The following is a 17,314-nucleotide window of genomic DNA, read 5'->3' as shown; positions in this document are numbered from 1 at the left end:
CAGAGTCCATGTTTTTGACCGCTATCATCCAAGTGCCATTTTACTTTAAAAGACTAGTCACCCAGTAAGAAAAATGAGGCAGCAAACAGGGGCGATCAGTATGCTTGCAGCAAGCTTCTAGAAGTTTCCTTTCAGCCCCCCGCCACACGTCTCTGGGTGTTAATTCCACGTGCTGACCTTCAGGGAGCGTTGGCCTTCCATTGCTGGAAACGGCGTGCGTGCAGCAGGGCTGCCCGGCTTGGGGAGGTGGAAATCTCTCACGATTCTGCACGTGGAGGTGGTTCCTTCATCTGCTCCCCAGGGCACTGCTTCTGAGTCATCCCACGGGCTCTCTGCCTCCAGGGGCGCAGCAGCCACAACAGCCACACGCGTCAAAACACATGGACACAGACAGACAGGCTTCCCTCCAGACCCAGGGCTCCACGGGGATTGCCACCCACTGACCTCCTGGTGGGGGACACGGGCAACCGTGGACTCCGTGTTTCTCTTTAGGGGCTGGGTGTGTATTCTCTTTAGGGGCTGGGTGTGTATATCTCTTTAGGGGCTGGGTGTGTATATCTCTTTAGGGGCTGGGTGTGTATTCTCTTTAGGGGCTGGGTGTGTATTCTCTTTAGGGGCTGGGTGTGTATATCTCTTTAGGGGCTGGGTGTGTATATCTCTTTAGGGGCTGGGTGTGTATTCTCTTTAGGGGCTGGGTGTGTATTCTCTTTAGGGGCTGGGTGTGTATTCTCTTTAGGGGCTGGGTGTGTATATCTCTTTAGGGGCTGGGTGTGTATTCTCTTTAGGGGCTGGGTGTGTATATCTCTTTAGGGGCTGGGTGTGTATTCTCTTTAGGGGCTGGGTGTGTATATCTCTTTAGGGGCTGGGTGTGTATTCTCTTTAGGGGCTGGGTGTGTATTCTCTTTAGGGGCTGGGTGTGTATTCTCTTTAGGGGCTGGGTGTGTATTCTCTTTAGGGGCTGGGTGTGTATTCTCTTTAGGGGCTGGGTGTGTATTCTCTTTAGGGGCTGGGTGTGTATTCTCTTTAGGGGCTGGGTGTGTATTTAGGGGCTGGGTGCGTATATCTCTTTAGGGGCTGGGTGTGTATTCTCTTTAGGGGCTGGGTGTGTATTCTCTTTAGGGGCTGGGTGTGTATTCTCTTTAGGGGCTGGGTGTGTATTCTCTTTAGGGGCTGGGTGTGTATCTCTTTAGGGGCTGGGTGTGTATATCTCTTTAGGGGCTGGGTGTGTATATCTCTTTAGGGGCTGGGTGTGTATTCTCTTTAGGGGCTGGGTGTGTATTCTCTTTAGGGGCTGGGTGTGTATTCTCTTTAGGGGCTGGGTGTGTATTCTCTTTAGGGGCTGGGTGTGTATTCTCTTTAGGGGCTGGGTGTGTATTCTCTTTAGGGTCTGGGTGTATATCTCTTTAGGGGCTGGGTGTGTATTCTCTTTAGGGGCTGGGTGTGTATTCTCTTTAGGGGCTGGGTGTGTATATCTCTTTAGGGGCTGGGTGTGTATTCTCTTTAGGGGCTGGGTGTGTATATCTCTTTAGGGGCTGGGTGTGTATTCTCTTTAGGGGCTGGGTGTGTATATCTCTTTAGGGGCTGGGTGTGTATTCTCTTTAGGGGCTGGGTGTGTATTCTCTTTAGGGGCTGGGTATGTATATCTCCTAAGGGGCTGGGTGTGTATTCTCTTTAGGGGCTGGGTGTGTATTCTCTTTAGGGGCTGGGTGTGTATTCTCTTTAGGGGCTGGGTGTGTATATCTCTTTAGGGGCTGGGTGTGTATATCTCTTTAGGGGCTGGGTGTGTATTCTCTTTAGGGGCTGGGTGTGTATTCTCTTTAGGGGCTGGGTGTGTATATCTCTTTAGGGGCTGGGTGTGTATTCTCTTTTAGGGGCTGGGTGTGTATATCTCTTTAGGGGCTGGGTGTGTATTCTCTTTAGGGGCTGGGTGTGCATATCTCTTTAGGGGCTGGGTGTGTATTCTCTTTAGGGGCTGGGTGTGTATCTCTTTAGGGGCTGGGTGTGTATTCTCTTTAGGGGCTGGGTGTGTATTCTCTTTAGGGGCTGGGTGTGCATATCTCTTTAGGGGCTGGGTGTGTATATCTCTTTAGGGGCTGGGTGTGTATATCTCTTTAGGGGCTGGGTGTGTATTCTCTTTAGGGGCTGGGTGTGTATATCTCTTTAGGGGCTGGGTGTGTATTCTCTTTAGGGGCTGGGTGTGTATTCTCTTTAGGGGCTGGGTGTGTATTCTCTTTAGGGGCTGGGTGTGTATTCTCTTTAGGGGCCGGGTGTGCATATCTCTTTAGGGACCGGGTGTGTATTCTCTTTAGGGGCTGGGTGTGTATATATCTCTTTACGGGCTGGGTGTGTATATATCTCTTTACGGGCTGGGTGTGTATATCTCTTTACGGGCTGGGTGTGTATATCTCTTTACGGGCTGGGTGTGTATCTCTTTAGGGGCTGGGTGTATATCTCTTTAGGGGCTGGGTGTGTATATCTCTTTAGGGGCTGGGTGTGTATATCTCTTTAGGGGCTGGGTGTGTATTCTCTTTAGGGGCTGGGTGTGTATATCTCTTTAGGGGCTGGGTGTGTATATCTCTTTAGGGGCTGGGTGTGTATATCTCTTTAGGGTCTGGGTGTGTATTCTCTTTAGGGGCTGGGTGTGTATTTCTCTTTAGGGGCTGGATGTGTATTTCTCTTTAGGGGCTGGGTGTGTATATCTCTTTAGGGGCTGGGTGTGTATTTCTCTTTAGGGGCTGGGTGTGTATTCTCTTTAGGGGCTGGGTGTGTATATCTCTTTAAGGGCTGGGTGTGTATATCTCTTTAGGGGCTGGGTGTGTATATCTCTTTAGGGTCTGGGTGTGTATTCTCTTTAGGGGCTGGGTGTGTATTTCTCTTTAGGGGCTGGATGTGTATTTCTCTTTAGGGGCTGGGTGTGTATATCTCTTTAGGGGCTGGGTGTGTATTTCTCTTTAGGGGCTGGGTGTGTATTCTCTTTAGGGGCTGGGTGTGTATATCTCTTTAAGGGCTGGGTGTGTATATCTCTTTAGGGGCTGGGTGTGTATTCTCTTTAGGGGCTGGGTGTGTATATCTCTTTAGGGGCTGGGTGTGTATATCTCTTTAGGGGCTGGGTGTGTATATCTCTTTAGGGGCTGGGTGTGTATATCTCTTTAGGGGCTGGGTGTGTATTCTCTTTAGGGGCTGGGTGTGTATATCTCTTTAGGGGCTGGGTGTGTATCTCTTTAGGGGCTGGGTGTGTATATCTCTTTAGGGGCTGGGTGTGTATATCTCTTTAGGGGCTGGGTGTGTATATCTCTTTAGGGGCTGGTGTTCTTCCTTGCCACTGGGTGCCCACGTGCTGCCCAGACTGGTTTTGGCAGAGAAGCTCGTTCTGAGATAAGGGTTGGAAATGCGTCGCCCAGTGTTGCTCTCGGGCTGGAAACTATTTGCTCCGATAACTACAAGCAGTTGGTGCCTAACGTGGTCGGCCTGGCGAGGACTCTGAGGACACACAGGGAGGGGAGCAGTGTCATTTAAGACATTCAGTTTGCCCGGCCGGCGTGGCTCAGGGGTTGAGCATCGACCTGTCAACCAGGATTTCACGGTTCGATTCCTGGTTAGGGCACATGCCCGGGTTGCGGGCTGGATCCCCAGTAAGGGGCGTGCAGGAGGCAGCTGATCAGTGATTCTCTCTCATCATAGATGTTTCCATCTCTCTCCCCCTCTCCCTTCCTCTCTGAAATCAGTATATTTTTTAGAAAGCCCTATATGATTGTCTAACCACTATGCTGTAACCTGAAACTAATACGAAAGAGCCATGAATGCGAACGGTAATTGGGAAATTTTAAAAAGCTTAAAAAATAAAACCCTCAGCCCTCCCTCCACCGGGAAAGCCGGGATCCAGGCATGCGCAGCCTCGCGGGGTGCCCTGACTGGGGAAGTGGGGGGTGCCCTGAGGAAGGGGGCGCTGCTGCTTTCTCTCGGAGCATCTTTAAGCTCTCACGCTGCTCGATGCTCAGTTCCTGCTTCCTTCTGAATACAGTTCTCAGGGGAGAATCTCTAGACGTTGGCTTACTTCTCATTTACGGTCTTTATATGAAGCAGTCCTTGTTAGGTCTTTAAAAGGGTAGTTTCCCCAAGTATTGCAAAAACACGTGCTTTAAATGTGTGCTAGAGACGGTTTCGAAGGACTTGCTATTTATTAACCAGTTTAATCCCCAAAGCAGTGGTGGGAGGCAGGTGCTGCTGTCGTCCCTGTTCCCTATGTGGGGAAACGGAGGCACCGGGAGGTGAGAAACCGGTGCAGGGGATGGCGTGGCTGGTGTTCGGGATGCAGACCCGGGCAGCCTGGCCTCGGCACGGGACTGCGGTGCGCAGGGGTGAACGGGAGGAGGTGGGGCGCCTGGTGACAGATCAACAGATGCACCTGGGCTTCCGGCGCCGGGCTCTGTGGGTAGATGATATTCCACCCACTCTACAGATCAGTAAACTGAGGCCTAATGGGGGAAGGTGATTGCACCAGGCCTCACGGCTCCTCAGAGGCAGACTCACCATCGCAGCCTGGTCTGTCTGCCTCTAACCCCCGCACCTAACCACCAGCCACACCACCTCTGCTTCAGTGCTGCTGCTTCTCCTGTTCTAATTTCTCATTTAGCAGGAACAAGTATGAAAGGACCCAGCTCCTCGCCGAGTATGAAATCATCACAGCTCCGCAGCACGGGGGCGGTCAGCTGGGAGTCTAGGGGATAGGAATGGGGTCTGGTAGGGGACAGGGTTTGGAAGAGAAAACCTCGTTAGCATCACTCCTTTCCTGCCCCCCCCCCCAGCTTCTCATCCCACCTCCCAAGAGAAGGCTTTGTGCCTCTAGACATCGCTCTCCAAACCACCACTGCGACCCCCCTGGTTCCTTTTGCTCTAAGCACCATCCCGCACTGTCTGCTGGGCACTGTCCTTCCTGGGAGCTCTTGCCCGAGTAGCACTCGGACGGGAGACAATTTCTTCCCTCCCTTCAGTGAGAATTTTCTTCTGCAGCGAATACGTTTGAACTCCTCTCTTCCCTTTTCTGTCCACTCCGTCTCCACATGTTCTCTGAGCCGGTTCCCACATGGCTTATACAACATGCCCAGAATTTTGCACGTGAGACCCCCCCACCCCCCATGATCCGGATCTTACTGTGTCTGTCTGTCTCGAATTCTCTCCCCCTCCCCCCTCGTTTTCCCCCCATTAAGCACATGGAAGGCCCATGCCACCTGTTAGCATATTACATCACTGCCTCCCCAGACCACAGTTGCACCAAAGGCCTTAAACAAAGTCCTTCTTCTTGTATTGTTTGCACTCAAAGCGTTGATATCATGCCAACTGATGTCATTGTATGTCTTTGTGTAACTGCTATGGCAACTGGGCAGGTGGGGAGCCCCCGGCTGATGTCACTGGGAAAGGAGGTGTAGAGACAGAATTTTAAAAAGCTCCGTGCTGCTTTCTTCTGCGTGGGGGGTTTTCTGGCGTGCTTTTTTTTTTTTTTTAACTAGCCGCTTTTGAGACAAATTACAGCTCAAGTACTCTACGTAAGACGAGAGAGAGTTCTTGTTCTCTCCCCCTCCCCCCTTAGAAACTTCTTTTGAATTCATGTTAGTTGTCCTTTCCTCTCATTGTTTATGGAAAAGTGTAACGACTGCCTTTTTCTTTGGGGAAAAAATAAGTGAATGAGGTTCCCATCCCGGAATCAGCGTGGAACTGTCTGCTTGGACTTGGTAGGGGCCGCAGCTGAGCAGGTTTTAAATAACCTTTCCGTCTCTTTTGTGGAGCTGGTGACGGGGGCAGTGGGTCATTTCAGTGTCTTTAAATGTTTTCACTAGTGAAGCTTTTCGGGTTTTCCATTTCTTCCGTCTACTTTAAAAATGATCTCTTTGAGCCCAGATAAACTTTCCCCCCCGTGATTTCCTAGCACAGTGGTCGGCAAACTCATTAGTCCACAGAGCCAAACATCCACAGCACAACGATTGCAATTTCTTTTGAGAGCCACATTTTTTAAACTGAAACTCCTTCTAACGCCACTTCTTCAAAATAGACTCGCCCAGGCCGTGGTATTTTGTGGAAGAGCCACACTCAAGGGGCCAACGAGCCGCATGTGGCTCGCAAGCCGCGGTTTGCCGACCACTGTCCTAGCAGAATACACATGATATGTAAGGGCAGCGTTTAATTCTAACAATCGATTAAAATGAAAGGCTAGCTCTTGCTTTTCTTTGCGAAAAGAAGAGCTAGGTTTGACCCTTACAGAGGAGTGAAGTGGTCCGAATAGTACGCCTTGGCATATGCTTGGGGCCGTTGCCAGACCTTAACATATGACCTCCCTGGTGTACATGGCCAAGTCCACGTGCGCTGGCTGTCAGCAGCCCCGACACTGGATCTCGCTTACAGTCTGGAGCTTCCTGCTGTGCTTGCTAAAGATGAGACTTGAAGGACACAGGCGAGGCTCAGAGACCTGTGGACAGACTTCCTGTTTCACCGCAGCCACATCCTGTTCGCGCTCTCGCTTCCGGTCTTACCTCCTGAGACCCTGGAGGCTGCTGTAAAGCCCCTACCGAGGGGGGGGACAGGCTGTGTTTTGGTCGCTTTCAGCTTATGGGAGATCTCCAGCTTCTTCCTCTTTGATTTGAATCAGAGCTGATTGGGTGCTAATAATGTCTGGTTGCGTAGTCCTTACTTGTATAATCTTTTGGGCTTATCCACGTGTGTGATGCAACTAACAAATATGAAAGGAAACTTAAGCAAACTATGATCCATAAATTTCCTAACTTAAGTGTTCTTTTTTTGCATAGTCCTTCAACTTTTGATCACCATGCACGGTGGATGTTTTTGAATTGCCTTTTTTTCATTTAATATCAAACATTATCTTTGCTTTCCTATTTTTTCACAACCTTGAGTGGCTACATAGCATTTCATTGGGTGATTATATTAACTCTCCCCTTAAAATTGTGTTAAACTCGGCCTTTTCTATAAAATAGACAATGCAGTAGTGAACATCTTACACATCCAGCTGATTTCCTTCAGATCTATTCTCATGGGTAATGCTCCTTCGGTGGAGGGACAGGCCTGCATTCTAAAAATGGAAAAACTGGTACCATTTTCAGCTTTTTACTCGAGACCCATAGCATTTAGGAGGCAGGACAGAGGCTTAAGCTAGCTCAAAGTTGTGCCTCAAGCATGTCAAATTCAAAGGCTAACACAGGCCAAATAAACAAGGTGTAAGTGGGCCGCAAGAAAACAAAAGCTTCAATTTTCATTAAAATGTAGGTTTATTTCTATAGAAACATGCTGAATACAAAGGGCTGAAATAAATGAGTTAACAAAATAGAACATTTTAATAAAAACTAATATTTTTTCTTGAACATTAACTTACCAGACGCGAAATATTTCCCATTGCGCACACCAAACAAGTCAGTCCAAGACGGACACCGTGGCCATCGGCTGCTACAATATTCGCCGCTGGTATTAGTGGAGAGAAATGGTGTGCCTGCGCGTGAGGCGTGTAAGGGAAATGAATGCTACACGATGATAGTAACCAGTCATTAGCGAACATTGTAGTTTGTTAATAATTACAAATAAGGATATTGTAAAAATTACATTACGAAATTATTAAAATGTTTCTTACCGTTATATTGGCGGTGCCGCAAAAATATTCGTTGTGTGCCATGAGTTTGACATGCTTGTTAGAGGTTTCCTGATGGAGAAGTGGGTGCAAGGATCCGGGCTGCTCCCACACTGCCTCCTCCTGGAAATCGGGATTGAAACCGGTCAGTGAAATACATGGAAAATATCAAAAAAGGGATAAGGAAAACTCCCCTTACACCTCCCTGTATTTTTGTCTTTTCCAAGCATTTCTCTGCTGCTTGGGCGATCAGAGAAATAACTCTAATAAACGTAGCAACCCCCTGCCGAGTGATACCGTGTGCCAGGCAGCGTGCTAAGTACTTGGCATGTATCCATTCACTCCAGGCTCCCAATCACACCACGGGGTAGACGCCATGACCCTCACTGTACAGGTAGGGGAACTGAGGCTCAGAGAAATGAGCTTCAGCAAGTGGCAGAACCAGGAAGGGGTGGGGCTGGGATGAGCCCCAAGGTAAACGGGCTCTTCCCAGGTCCCCGCTCGTGACCACGGTGCTGGGCCGGGAGGGAAGTGGCCGTTGTGGGTGAGGTGAGCTTACAAAGGGTGCCAGTCACACGCCTGCGGTGCCAGGATGCTGGCAGAGGTCCCTCGCCCGAGGTCATCGCGCTGTGCCTTCCTCAGCTCCCCAGGTGCAAGGTTCTATGTAGGCCACGGAGCACATGCTCGGGGAGGCAGATCCAATTAGCCGCCGCTGGCACTGCCTGGTGCTGCATGGGGCCTTTTCCAGGGAGCATGCCCCAGTTTGTATAAAAGGCACATTTCCCAAGCACCGTGCGCAGTGCTGGCCTCCACAGCTTGTCCTGAGCCTCCAAATGGACTTTTAAAAAAATTTTACTTATTTTTCTAATATATTTATTTGTATTGATTTCAGAGAGGCAGGCAGAGGGGGAGAGAGAGAAACATCAATGATGAGAGGGAATTATTGATTGGCTGCCTCTTGCACGCCCCCCATTGGGGATCAAGCCTGCAACCCAAGCATGTGTCCTTGACCGGAATCGAACCTGGGACCCTTCAGTCTGCAGGCCGACACTCTATCCACTGAGCCAAACCAGCTAGAGCTTAAATTTTATTTTATAAAATATATATATACACATCTGCAAAAAACGCAGGCTCCTGCCTGGGCGGTGTGGCTCAGTGGTTGAGCATCGACCCATGAACCAGGAGGTCACCGGTTTGACTCCCAGTCAGGGCACAGGCCCAAGTTGTGGGCTTGTTCCCCATTGGTGGGGGGTGTGCAGGAGGCAGCCGATCAGTGTTGATCTTTCCCTCTCATCGATGTTTCCATGTCTCTCTTCCTCTCTCTGTAAAATGAATAAGAACATATTACAAAAACCTACCGGGAAGGTGGCCTCATTCTTCTCGCTGTGTTTGCCTTCTAGGTGGCCTCAGCAGTTTTAAGCAGAACCATGAAAACCTCTGTGACAACTCCCTCCAGCTCCAAGAGTGCCGGGAGGTGGGGGGCGGCGCATCCGCGGCCTCAGTGCTACCTCAGTGCCTCCCCACCACCCCCGACATCGAGAACGCGGAGCTGACGCCCATCCTGCCCTTCCTGTTCCTTGGCAACGAGCAGGACGCTCAGGACCTGGACGCCATGCAGCGGCTGAACATCGGCTACGTCATCAACGTCACCACGCACCTGCCCCTCTACCACTACGAGAAAGGCCTGTTCAACTACAAGCGGCTGCCGGCCACCGACAGCAACAAGCAGAACCTGCGGCAGTACTTCGAAGAGGCTTTCGAGTTCATTGGTAACTACCTCCCCCCCTCTTCTGCCTTCTTTTCCCCTCCGGCTTTTGCTTTGATGTCAAGTTCAAGATGAATGTCGGGGTGTTAAAGGAAAGCTGCTCGGAGTGGTTTTGGGGCTCTGCTGCTGAGTTTTCTCTTAAGTCATAACCCACCGAGTGGACTGTCCATCAGGATGAGTATAAAAGGGCAGGAATTCCACTTGGTTGGGAGGTGTTCAGCTGGAAACCCTCATCCCTCAAGTTCTCAGTGAGAAAGGGGCAGGGGTGAGCCGTGATACGTTCCAGAATGTAATTTCTATAAAAGAATTGGTAGAAGGCAAGACAGTGGATAGCAGAGCTGGTGCTGTGGCTGTCTGGTCTACCTCGGCACTTGGCAGGAAATAGTGACTAAACTCGCCCGCACCCCCTTACCTTGAGTTCAATGGACTTGCAGTTGGTAGAGCCACTTTACATGAGGTGAGGCGACGCCTTGGTGAACATCTTTCCCCATCACATCAGCGCAGAGAAGAGAGAGGACCGGAGGCGGGCGAGTGTTTGTCCCTCTCCCGGCTTTGTCTGAAACATCGGGCAGCAGAGGGCGGGAATGTGAGCATTGGTGAGATGGTACTTGATTTCCTTAGACCAGTGGTCGGCAAACCACGGCTCGCGAGCCACATGCGGCTCTTCGTCGCCTTGAGTGTGGCTCTTCCACAAAATACCACGGCCTGGGTGAGTCTACTTAGAAGAAGTGGCGTTAGAAGAAGTTTAAAAACTTTGGCTCTCAAAAGAAATTTCAATCGTTGTACTGTTGATATTTGGCTCTGTTGACTAATGAGTTTGCCGACCACTGTCCTAGGTCATCGGAGTTTTATTGTCAGTGGAGGGACCAGAACTCGGGGGGCCTTTCTACAATACGCTGGGGCAGTGTTTACCATGCTCTGTTCATTCCCGCCTGGTAACACATGGTGCCAAGGGAACTTGCATTCTTTATTACCAATATCTGAACCAGGCGTTGAGCCCAGAGGAAGAAATAGTTGTTGTCATCAAGCAGAAGAGGAACTTTCTGGTTGGTACATGATGTTACGGCTGCAATTTTTCTGACTTAATTCCAGTAGAGGGAAGTTAGGAAATTGTTTTCCTTTAGTGAGTAGCATGCAATGTGCTTCCTCTAAGACAGTGGTTCTCAACCTTTCTAATGCCGCGAACCTTTAATACAGTTCCTCATGTTATGGTGACTCCCAACCATAAAATTATTTTCGTTGCTACTTCATAACTGCAATTTTGCTACTATAAATGAATCGTAATGCAAATATCTGTGTTTTCCGATGGTCTTATGCTCTACAGCAGCGGTTCTCAACCACACGGATGACCACAGGTTGAGAACCGCTAGCAGGGTTGCCTAAGACCAACAGAAAACACAGATATTTACATTACGATTCATAACAGTAGCAGAATTACAGTTATGAAGTAGCAATGGTTGGGGGTCACCACAATATGAGGAACTTTATTAAAGGGTCGTGGTGTTAGAAAGGTTGAGAACCACTGCTCTAAGAGGAGTGAAATCAAAGCACCCTACACGTTTCTTGTAGGGTGTTCACTTACCTGCTTTTGTAGAAGGAAAACAAACAGCCAACAGCATTTCACCTGGAATCAGTTCTGTATCCCAGCCTGCGTAGCACGGTTGTGTTTTCACTGTTACATCATTGGGTGAACTGGAGTCCTGGAGTCTTGATCTAGGAGAAACACAGCAAGTTTTATAAACACAGCAACACTCACTGCGAGTCCCATAGAAACTAAAGAGAGTCTAGGTTTAGGGTTTATGCCAGTTGATTGCTGAGTTGGGTGATGGTATCCCCAATGTTCCCCGAGTCTGGTTAGTAGGCATTATTCCCAGGGTTCAGACACAGGGACTGAGCCTCAAGGTCACTCACCTAATGTTTAGGGGAACCAGTGGTCAGAGCAGCGCTTTGTAGCTCATCTTCTTACCACCATGCAGCTCAGTCGTGGTGTGGTGGTTGACACCTAGTATGTGCTAAAAAGAAGACATTGAAAGGGGAGATACTTTCTTGAAATACTACTTCTATGAGCAGTAAGCCTGATAGGATGTTTCTTTTCTTGGTAGCTGTAAGTTAAACCACGACTCTCCTTATTCTGTTGTCCTCTCCTGCTCTTCATCTAACTGGTATCCCTTCAGGACACGTCCTTGGGATGCCTTTTAGTCTAGACGTGTCATGAGGAATCTGTTAGGCACTGCCCACAAGCTGCTGTCCTGAGCCTTTAATGCCTCTGAAACATATAAAGTATGGCCTTTCCCAGTTGCTCCGGGTTCCGAGCCATTGCTGAAACTCCTCCATGTGTCCAGTCACTGCCATGTGGGTGCAGAGGGCTCCCCAGTGCAGATGTAGGTGACACACATGCCTGGACCCAAAAGTCTTTTCCTAACGTTGCAACAGGGTTTTCCCATAAGAAGCCAAACATGGTACCCTCCTAGTTGAATTTTGTCCCTTTGACCGCGGCCTGAGTTTAGTACGACTGAAATTCTTATTTATCAATACCAGTTCCTGTCCAGAACAATTCTATAGCATAAAGAACTGTTTTTTTTTCTCTCTCCCAGGCAGCAGAGACTTTAATAACTCTAGTTTTGACAAGTCACACAGTCTGGCAATTGGAATTAAAGTTCTTGATGAGGAGGGTCTATTTGGTAGCTTGCTTAACATTGAAATGAACTGTGTTGTGGCCCTCGCGTCAGTCAATGCCACCACCTGTGACGGACCCTGCTACTATGAATAATTCCTTCACCTGCTCTTCTCTTTAAATGCAGGAATGTAGCTTATTCATGCAACGATTGCTTTTCGCCCATTTTGGAGGTTGTCACATATACATATGCAGTGAGCTAATAAATTATACAGTGAGCTAGTCAATTATACTTGGGTTTAAAACCATTTTAATTTATTCTTCCTCGACAAACTATGGCCTGGTCAAGTCCAGAGGAAAGTGAACTCACTTGCCGTCGTCTCTCTGTGTCCTTGCCTCACCTCTCGCCTTTCTCCCTTTTCCAGAGGAAGCTCACCAGTGTGGGAAGGGGCTCCTGATCCACTGCCAAGCCGGGGTGTCCCGCTCGGCCACCATCGTCATCGCCTACCTGATGAAGCACACACGGATGACCATGACTGATGCTTATAAATTCGTCAAAGGCAAACGACCAATTATCTCCCCAAACCTCAACTTCATGGGGCAGCTGCTGGAGTTTGAGGAAGACCTGAACAACGGGGTGACACCGCGAATCCTTACACCAAAGCTGATGGGCGTGGAGACGGTGGTGTGACAGCAGTCAGGACGGTCAGGGTCACTGTGTCACTGTTCTCTGTTAGGAGACAAAGAGAAAGGAGAATGGATTATTTCTTTGCTTTTTCTTTCCTTTTTTGTTTTAGCTGGGGGTAAGGTTTGTGAATGGAAACAAACTCGTTTAAAAATCTTTTTATTTTTAACAAGTGTGAGAAGAATTTAACTTTTGACGCCCGTTGAGATTTACTTCCCAGGAACTGATAAAGCAAGGAGGCTAAGGAAGGTTTGTTTTTTTTTTTTTTCAAGCCAACAATAAACACATAATAAAACTTATTTCTTCCCCTTTTCCTTTGAAGCTATTTGTAGAGTTTATGATTATATAGTCTGTGCAGGTTCATAGACCGAATATACTCCACTTTGTACCAATTTAAAAAAGAACCAAAAAAGAAAAGTAGAGAAGACATTGGATTATGAAGACCTGGATCTGCCGGGCCATTCATGTAGACCCACCCCACCAAGCCCTGACCTGCTCATTGGTGCCGAGCGCAATCAGGGCAGCGTGCGTGGTTCTCAGGACCCTTCACGTCCTTGAGAGAGACAAAGATACTGTTGATTTTTGTGTGTTTCATACTCTGAATTATTATATTTTCCCCCTTTCTGGGTTTAAGAGATTTTTTTTTTTTTTGAACTAGCAAGGAACTGACCATTCAACCATATGCCTTCACTGTGCAATACTAGGGTGTTTGGAGTGTGTAAGCAAGTTAGAGCGGACAGCCAAATGCTAGGCAAATAGTGCAAATTTGCCAGCGTGGAGATTAAAGAGAATTAAATGAAACCAATTACTTTTCCTTCCCACCTTTTTTTTTTTTTTTTTTTTTGGATTTGATTCTGGTTACAGTGCCATAAACCTTGTTACATATGTATATCAGAATGTTAAAAAAAAAAAAAGACAAAAATTTATTTAAAAATATTTTTCGCAAAAAAAAGCAACTGGGTGTGTTTCTGTTGATTTGTGTAAAGGTTTATTTTCATTATATAAATGAAACTCATCTTGGGACGTGTCTCGTTTCCTCCTCTTTTCCTCAACTCCAGATCAAGCATCTCTTACCTCTGGTAACCGGTCCACGTCACATAAGTGGAAATAAACACACCTTTTCATAGGGAAGAGGGATGAGGAGGTGGAATGTTCTCTGTGCTCAATGGGATGCAGCGGGAATGAGCAAGGAAGCAGAATAGCTCCAGGATGGGCCTGCTCAGGGGACCACCCCCATCCTCAGCTCCGCCATCTCCTCCTGCACATGCGATTCCTCTCAGGTAGGGGGAGCTCCACGTAGAGTCACGTTAAGGAATGGGGGTTTCTACACCAGCCTGTGAGCTTTGGTGACCCATTAGGTCACGGACAGATTGGCTGGTTAGAACCCCAGGATCTCCCCAGAGGCTATTTGAGAAATACGTGTGACAGTCAGCCATTTAGGGTTTCTGATGGTCGTCCCCAACCCCTCCATCGCCACTTGCTCACTTGACATTTTTAGTGACATTGACCGTGGAGTGTGCAACCACAGCCAATTCCTATTTCCCGCTCTTTCACCAGCAAACTGAAGTCGCTTCATCAGACACAGCTTCCTGCTCGCCCTGGGCTGAGACATGGCTTATAGTCCGTGGATTCCCGACCCATAGACAAGTGCGGGTGGGCACAGGGGAGGAACGAAATCAAATGTTTTCTACGTTTTATGAAAATAGATATGTAGAGGGACTGGGCCTTAGGGAACACTCACAGCCAACTGACACTTGCCTAACTAGTTACCTAGTTGAAGGATTCTGGCGTGTCCGATTCCACATGACTGCTTTTGATATACTTTTGTGAGTGTTTGCTTACAAATGTTACGATAGTGCAGTATTTTTGATATTTTTAAAAAATAGCTTTTCTACTAGAAGTTACTTTACCTATTATGAGAAAAGTAGAGATGGACATTAACAGACATTAACGGAGAGCTGTTTTGAATTATTTGCATTGAGTACAAAGTGTTAAGTGAAAAGTCACTCTCTCACATGCTGTTTCCTGGTCTTCAGACTGAGGATTGGTGGCCGAGCCTATGTAAGGAGTGGGGTTGACCTATAATTAGTGATTTAAAATATGGGATGATTTACGAGGCATTTTTTTATTGTTGATTCTAAGTCCTAATGTGAAATTTCTGACAGAATGTAAGACTTATTCCCTGTCTCCTTTTTCTTTTAAAAATCAAAGCAAAGAGAGAAAAATCAATACAGGTTTTCTTCTTTACTTATATGAACATGATTTATGTTTTTTGAACTTCCTGATTTTGAGAGAAAGACAGGCACCCTGCCAGCCAGCATACCAAGAATTCTGAGGGAGACTCAGAATTCAGGTCTCTTTTTGCTAATCTGCTCTGAGTCACTTAGCCTCCATTTCTTCATGAGGAATGTTAACCAGTTCATGAAAATAACATAGATTAGCCAAGACAACGCTCTAGAAACCTGACTCCCCAGCCTTGGGCCTCCCTCGGTGCCTGGGGGCCTCAGGGCTGAGCTGGGAAATCATGGAGTATTATCTCCCCGAGCAAGCGAACCTCTGACCAATGCATGCATCATGCTCAGAGCCCAGCAGGGCTCGTCTCCTGCTGAATGAATAGAATGACTTAATCGAGTGAATTTATAATACATCTCACGAGGAAAAAGAAAAACAGATACAGAAGGCATTGCTGTCTGAAGTTCCACTCAACAGCAGCTCTAGGTTCTCTGTCTAAATTGATTTCAACAGTTAATACCTTTGCAGCGAATGCACGCTAACCAGGATGTAGAGTTCGCGTTTCACAGAAGACCTTGGGCTAGCTACTTCGAGATGAGGACAGGGAGGGCACAGCGGGGAAGGTGACACGCTCAAGGCAACGGAAGGTGCCCAGCCCAGCAATCACATCTTCTGTGGACGGAAAAATGAGGAGACACGACCTTCCGAAAGGGCAATCAAACACGGGAAGTGGGGAAATGAGAGCTTATAGTGAAACAGAAGGCTGTATCAGAGTGAAGAACCAGGACCTGGCTCACCCTTCAGAAGTTGACCGAGATACGACGCTAGTAAATTGCTCTCGCGAGCCCTTCTGGGAGGGAAGAAGTCTGGCGAGCCGGCGTGAATAGCTATCAAGAACATGGCTGTCACCCTGTTTGTGAACAGACTCTTGTAAATAAGCCACAACACATTGCATTTGTGTTTTACTCCCCAAACATGGAGCAGCTGACCTCAGGAAAGAGGCGTGGATACTTGCTTTCAAGCGCTAATTGGAGACAGTTGCTATGTATGGATGTGGATGGGAGGGAGGGTGGAAAGTGAGTACTGAGGATGGGTGATAATACAGTGATCAGAAAAAGTTTCCACAATAGATCTGTCGGCAGAAGACTTCCTGCCTTTATGGAGGGGCTAGACCGAATTCCAGGCTTTCCGGGGCTCCTGATTGGTCAGAAGCAGGAGCACCGAGAGAGGGGGGATGGGGTTTATTCCGGGGATTAGACAACTGGGGTCCGGAGGAGGAGTCAGCGGAAGCGTGTCGCCTCCGTGTCTGATGGCTGAAGTCTCGGAGGGTCAGCAGGGCTAATGGAGAAGAGCTGGGCGTGAAGGGGAGGAGAGCAAGGCTGATGGAATCAGGAGGAAACGCTAGAATTCGGGTTTGCCTTCCACCAGCCTCCCCGATGTGGGTGACTTTGGAGAAGGACCCCGTGGTGCCCTTTGCCGTGGACCTGAACACGGACCAGGCACAAAACGTGCGAGATTGAGGGAGGAGTTCAGGGAGGAGCTCTAAGAGCTGCACCCACAGCCGCCGACGCCCCAAGTCACGGCCAGCCACCAGGTCAGTGAACAGGTGCGCCAGCTGCCCAAGTGCCTGGCCCCCGGTCGGAGTACAGTGGTCGCTGCTTCACGCAGGCCTCCCATACCTCGTGCACATCTCTCGGGGGCCAACCTCAACCCAGTGAGAGGCAGGAGGGGGCCGTCTGCACAATGCAGTCTCTGATTTAGCCAAGTCTGTGCTGGACCACAGCTCCGCCGTCCATCCTCGCCAACTTGGCATCCAGCTACCCTCCTGCGGGCCACGCGCAACTTCCAGACAGACATTAGAGAATGAGGTTTTCACCTAATAAGATGCAACTATCACTTCTGTGGCTGCAAACACTCCCAACACTCTCTCCCAGAGAAGGGATGTAGCCCCACGTGTTCCTCTTACCCACTCTTGGATGGTATTCATTTCCCTTGGGGTTGAGATCCACTCTCTCCCTTTAACATCCTGCAATTGAAGGTCAGGAAACACAAGGGCATTATAGGTTGGATTGTGCTTGCCAGAAGGGGTGCTTTTGAAATTGTGCACCCCAGACCTGGGCAATGTGATCTTATTTGGAAACGGGATTTTTGCAGATGGAGTGGAGTTTTAAAGAAGTTCATATGTGGAGTAGGATGAGCCCTTATCCAGGTACTGGTGTCCTTAAAGGGAAAAAACTGGACCCCACACCAAGGGATGAAGGCCATCTGATGAGGGAGGCAGATCAGGGTGGCGCAGGACAAGCCTAGGACAGCAAAGGGTGCTGGGTATGGCCAGGCACGGGACAGATTCTCCCTCAGAGCCTCCAAAAGCAAGGCTAACACTGGGTCTTG

At 48.5% G+C, this 17,314-nt stretch overlaps 1 protein-coding gene across 7 annotated transcripts in view; it reads left to right on the top strand.

The window, feature by feature from the left end:
• The window catches only part of DUSP10 (dual specificity phosphatase 10), a 267,948-nt gene extending 254,004 nt beyond the window's left edge, over nucleotides 1–13,944 (top strand). For 6 of the 7 annotated variants that reach the window (XM_079763710.1, XM_079763711.1, XM_079763709.1 and 3 more), the window contains 2 exons: nucleotides 9,028–9,396; nucleotides 12,432–13,944. In XM_079763710.1, coding sequence (XP_079619836.1) covers nucleotides 9,028–9,396; nucleotides 12,432–12,697 — 635 coding nt within the window. In that variant the 3' untranslated portion in view covers nucleotides 12,698–13,944. The remainder of the gene's footprint in view (nucleotides 1–9,027; nucleotides 9,397–12,431) is intronic. The other variant, XM_079763708.1, reaches the window with a different exon arrangement.
• The last annotated feature ends 3,370 nt before the right edge of the window (nucleotides 13,945–17,314 follow it).

Source organism: Cnephaeus nilssonii (assembly GCF_951640355.1).
Source record: "Cnephaeus nilssonii genome assembly, chromosome: 23".
Lineage (NCBI taxonomy): Eukaryota > Metazoa > Chordata > Mammalia > Chiroptera > Vespertilionidae > Cnephaeus > Cnephaeus nilssonii.
The sequence above is the reverse complement of the archived record's forward strand: the minus strand, read 5'-3'. Positions and strand labels throughout refer to the sequence as shown.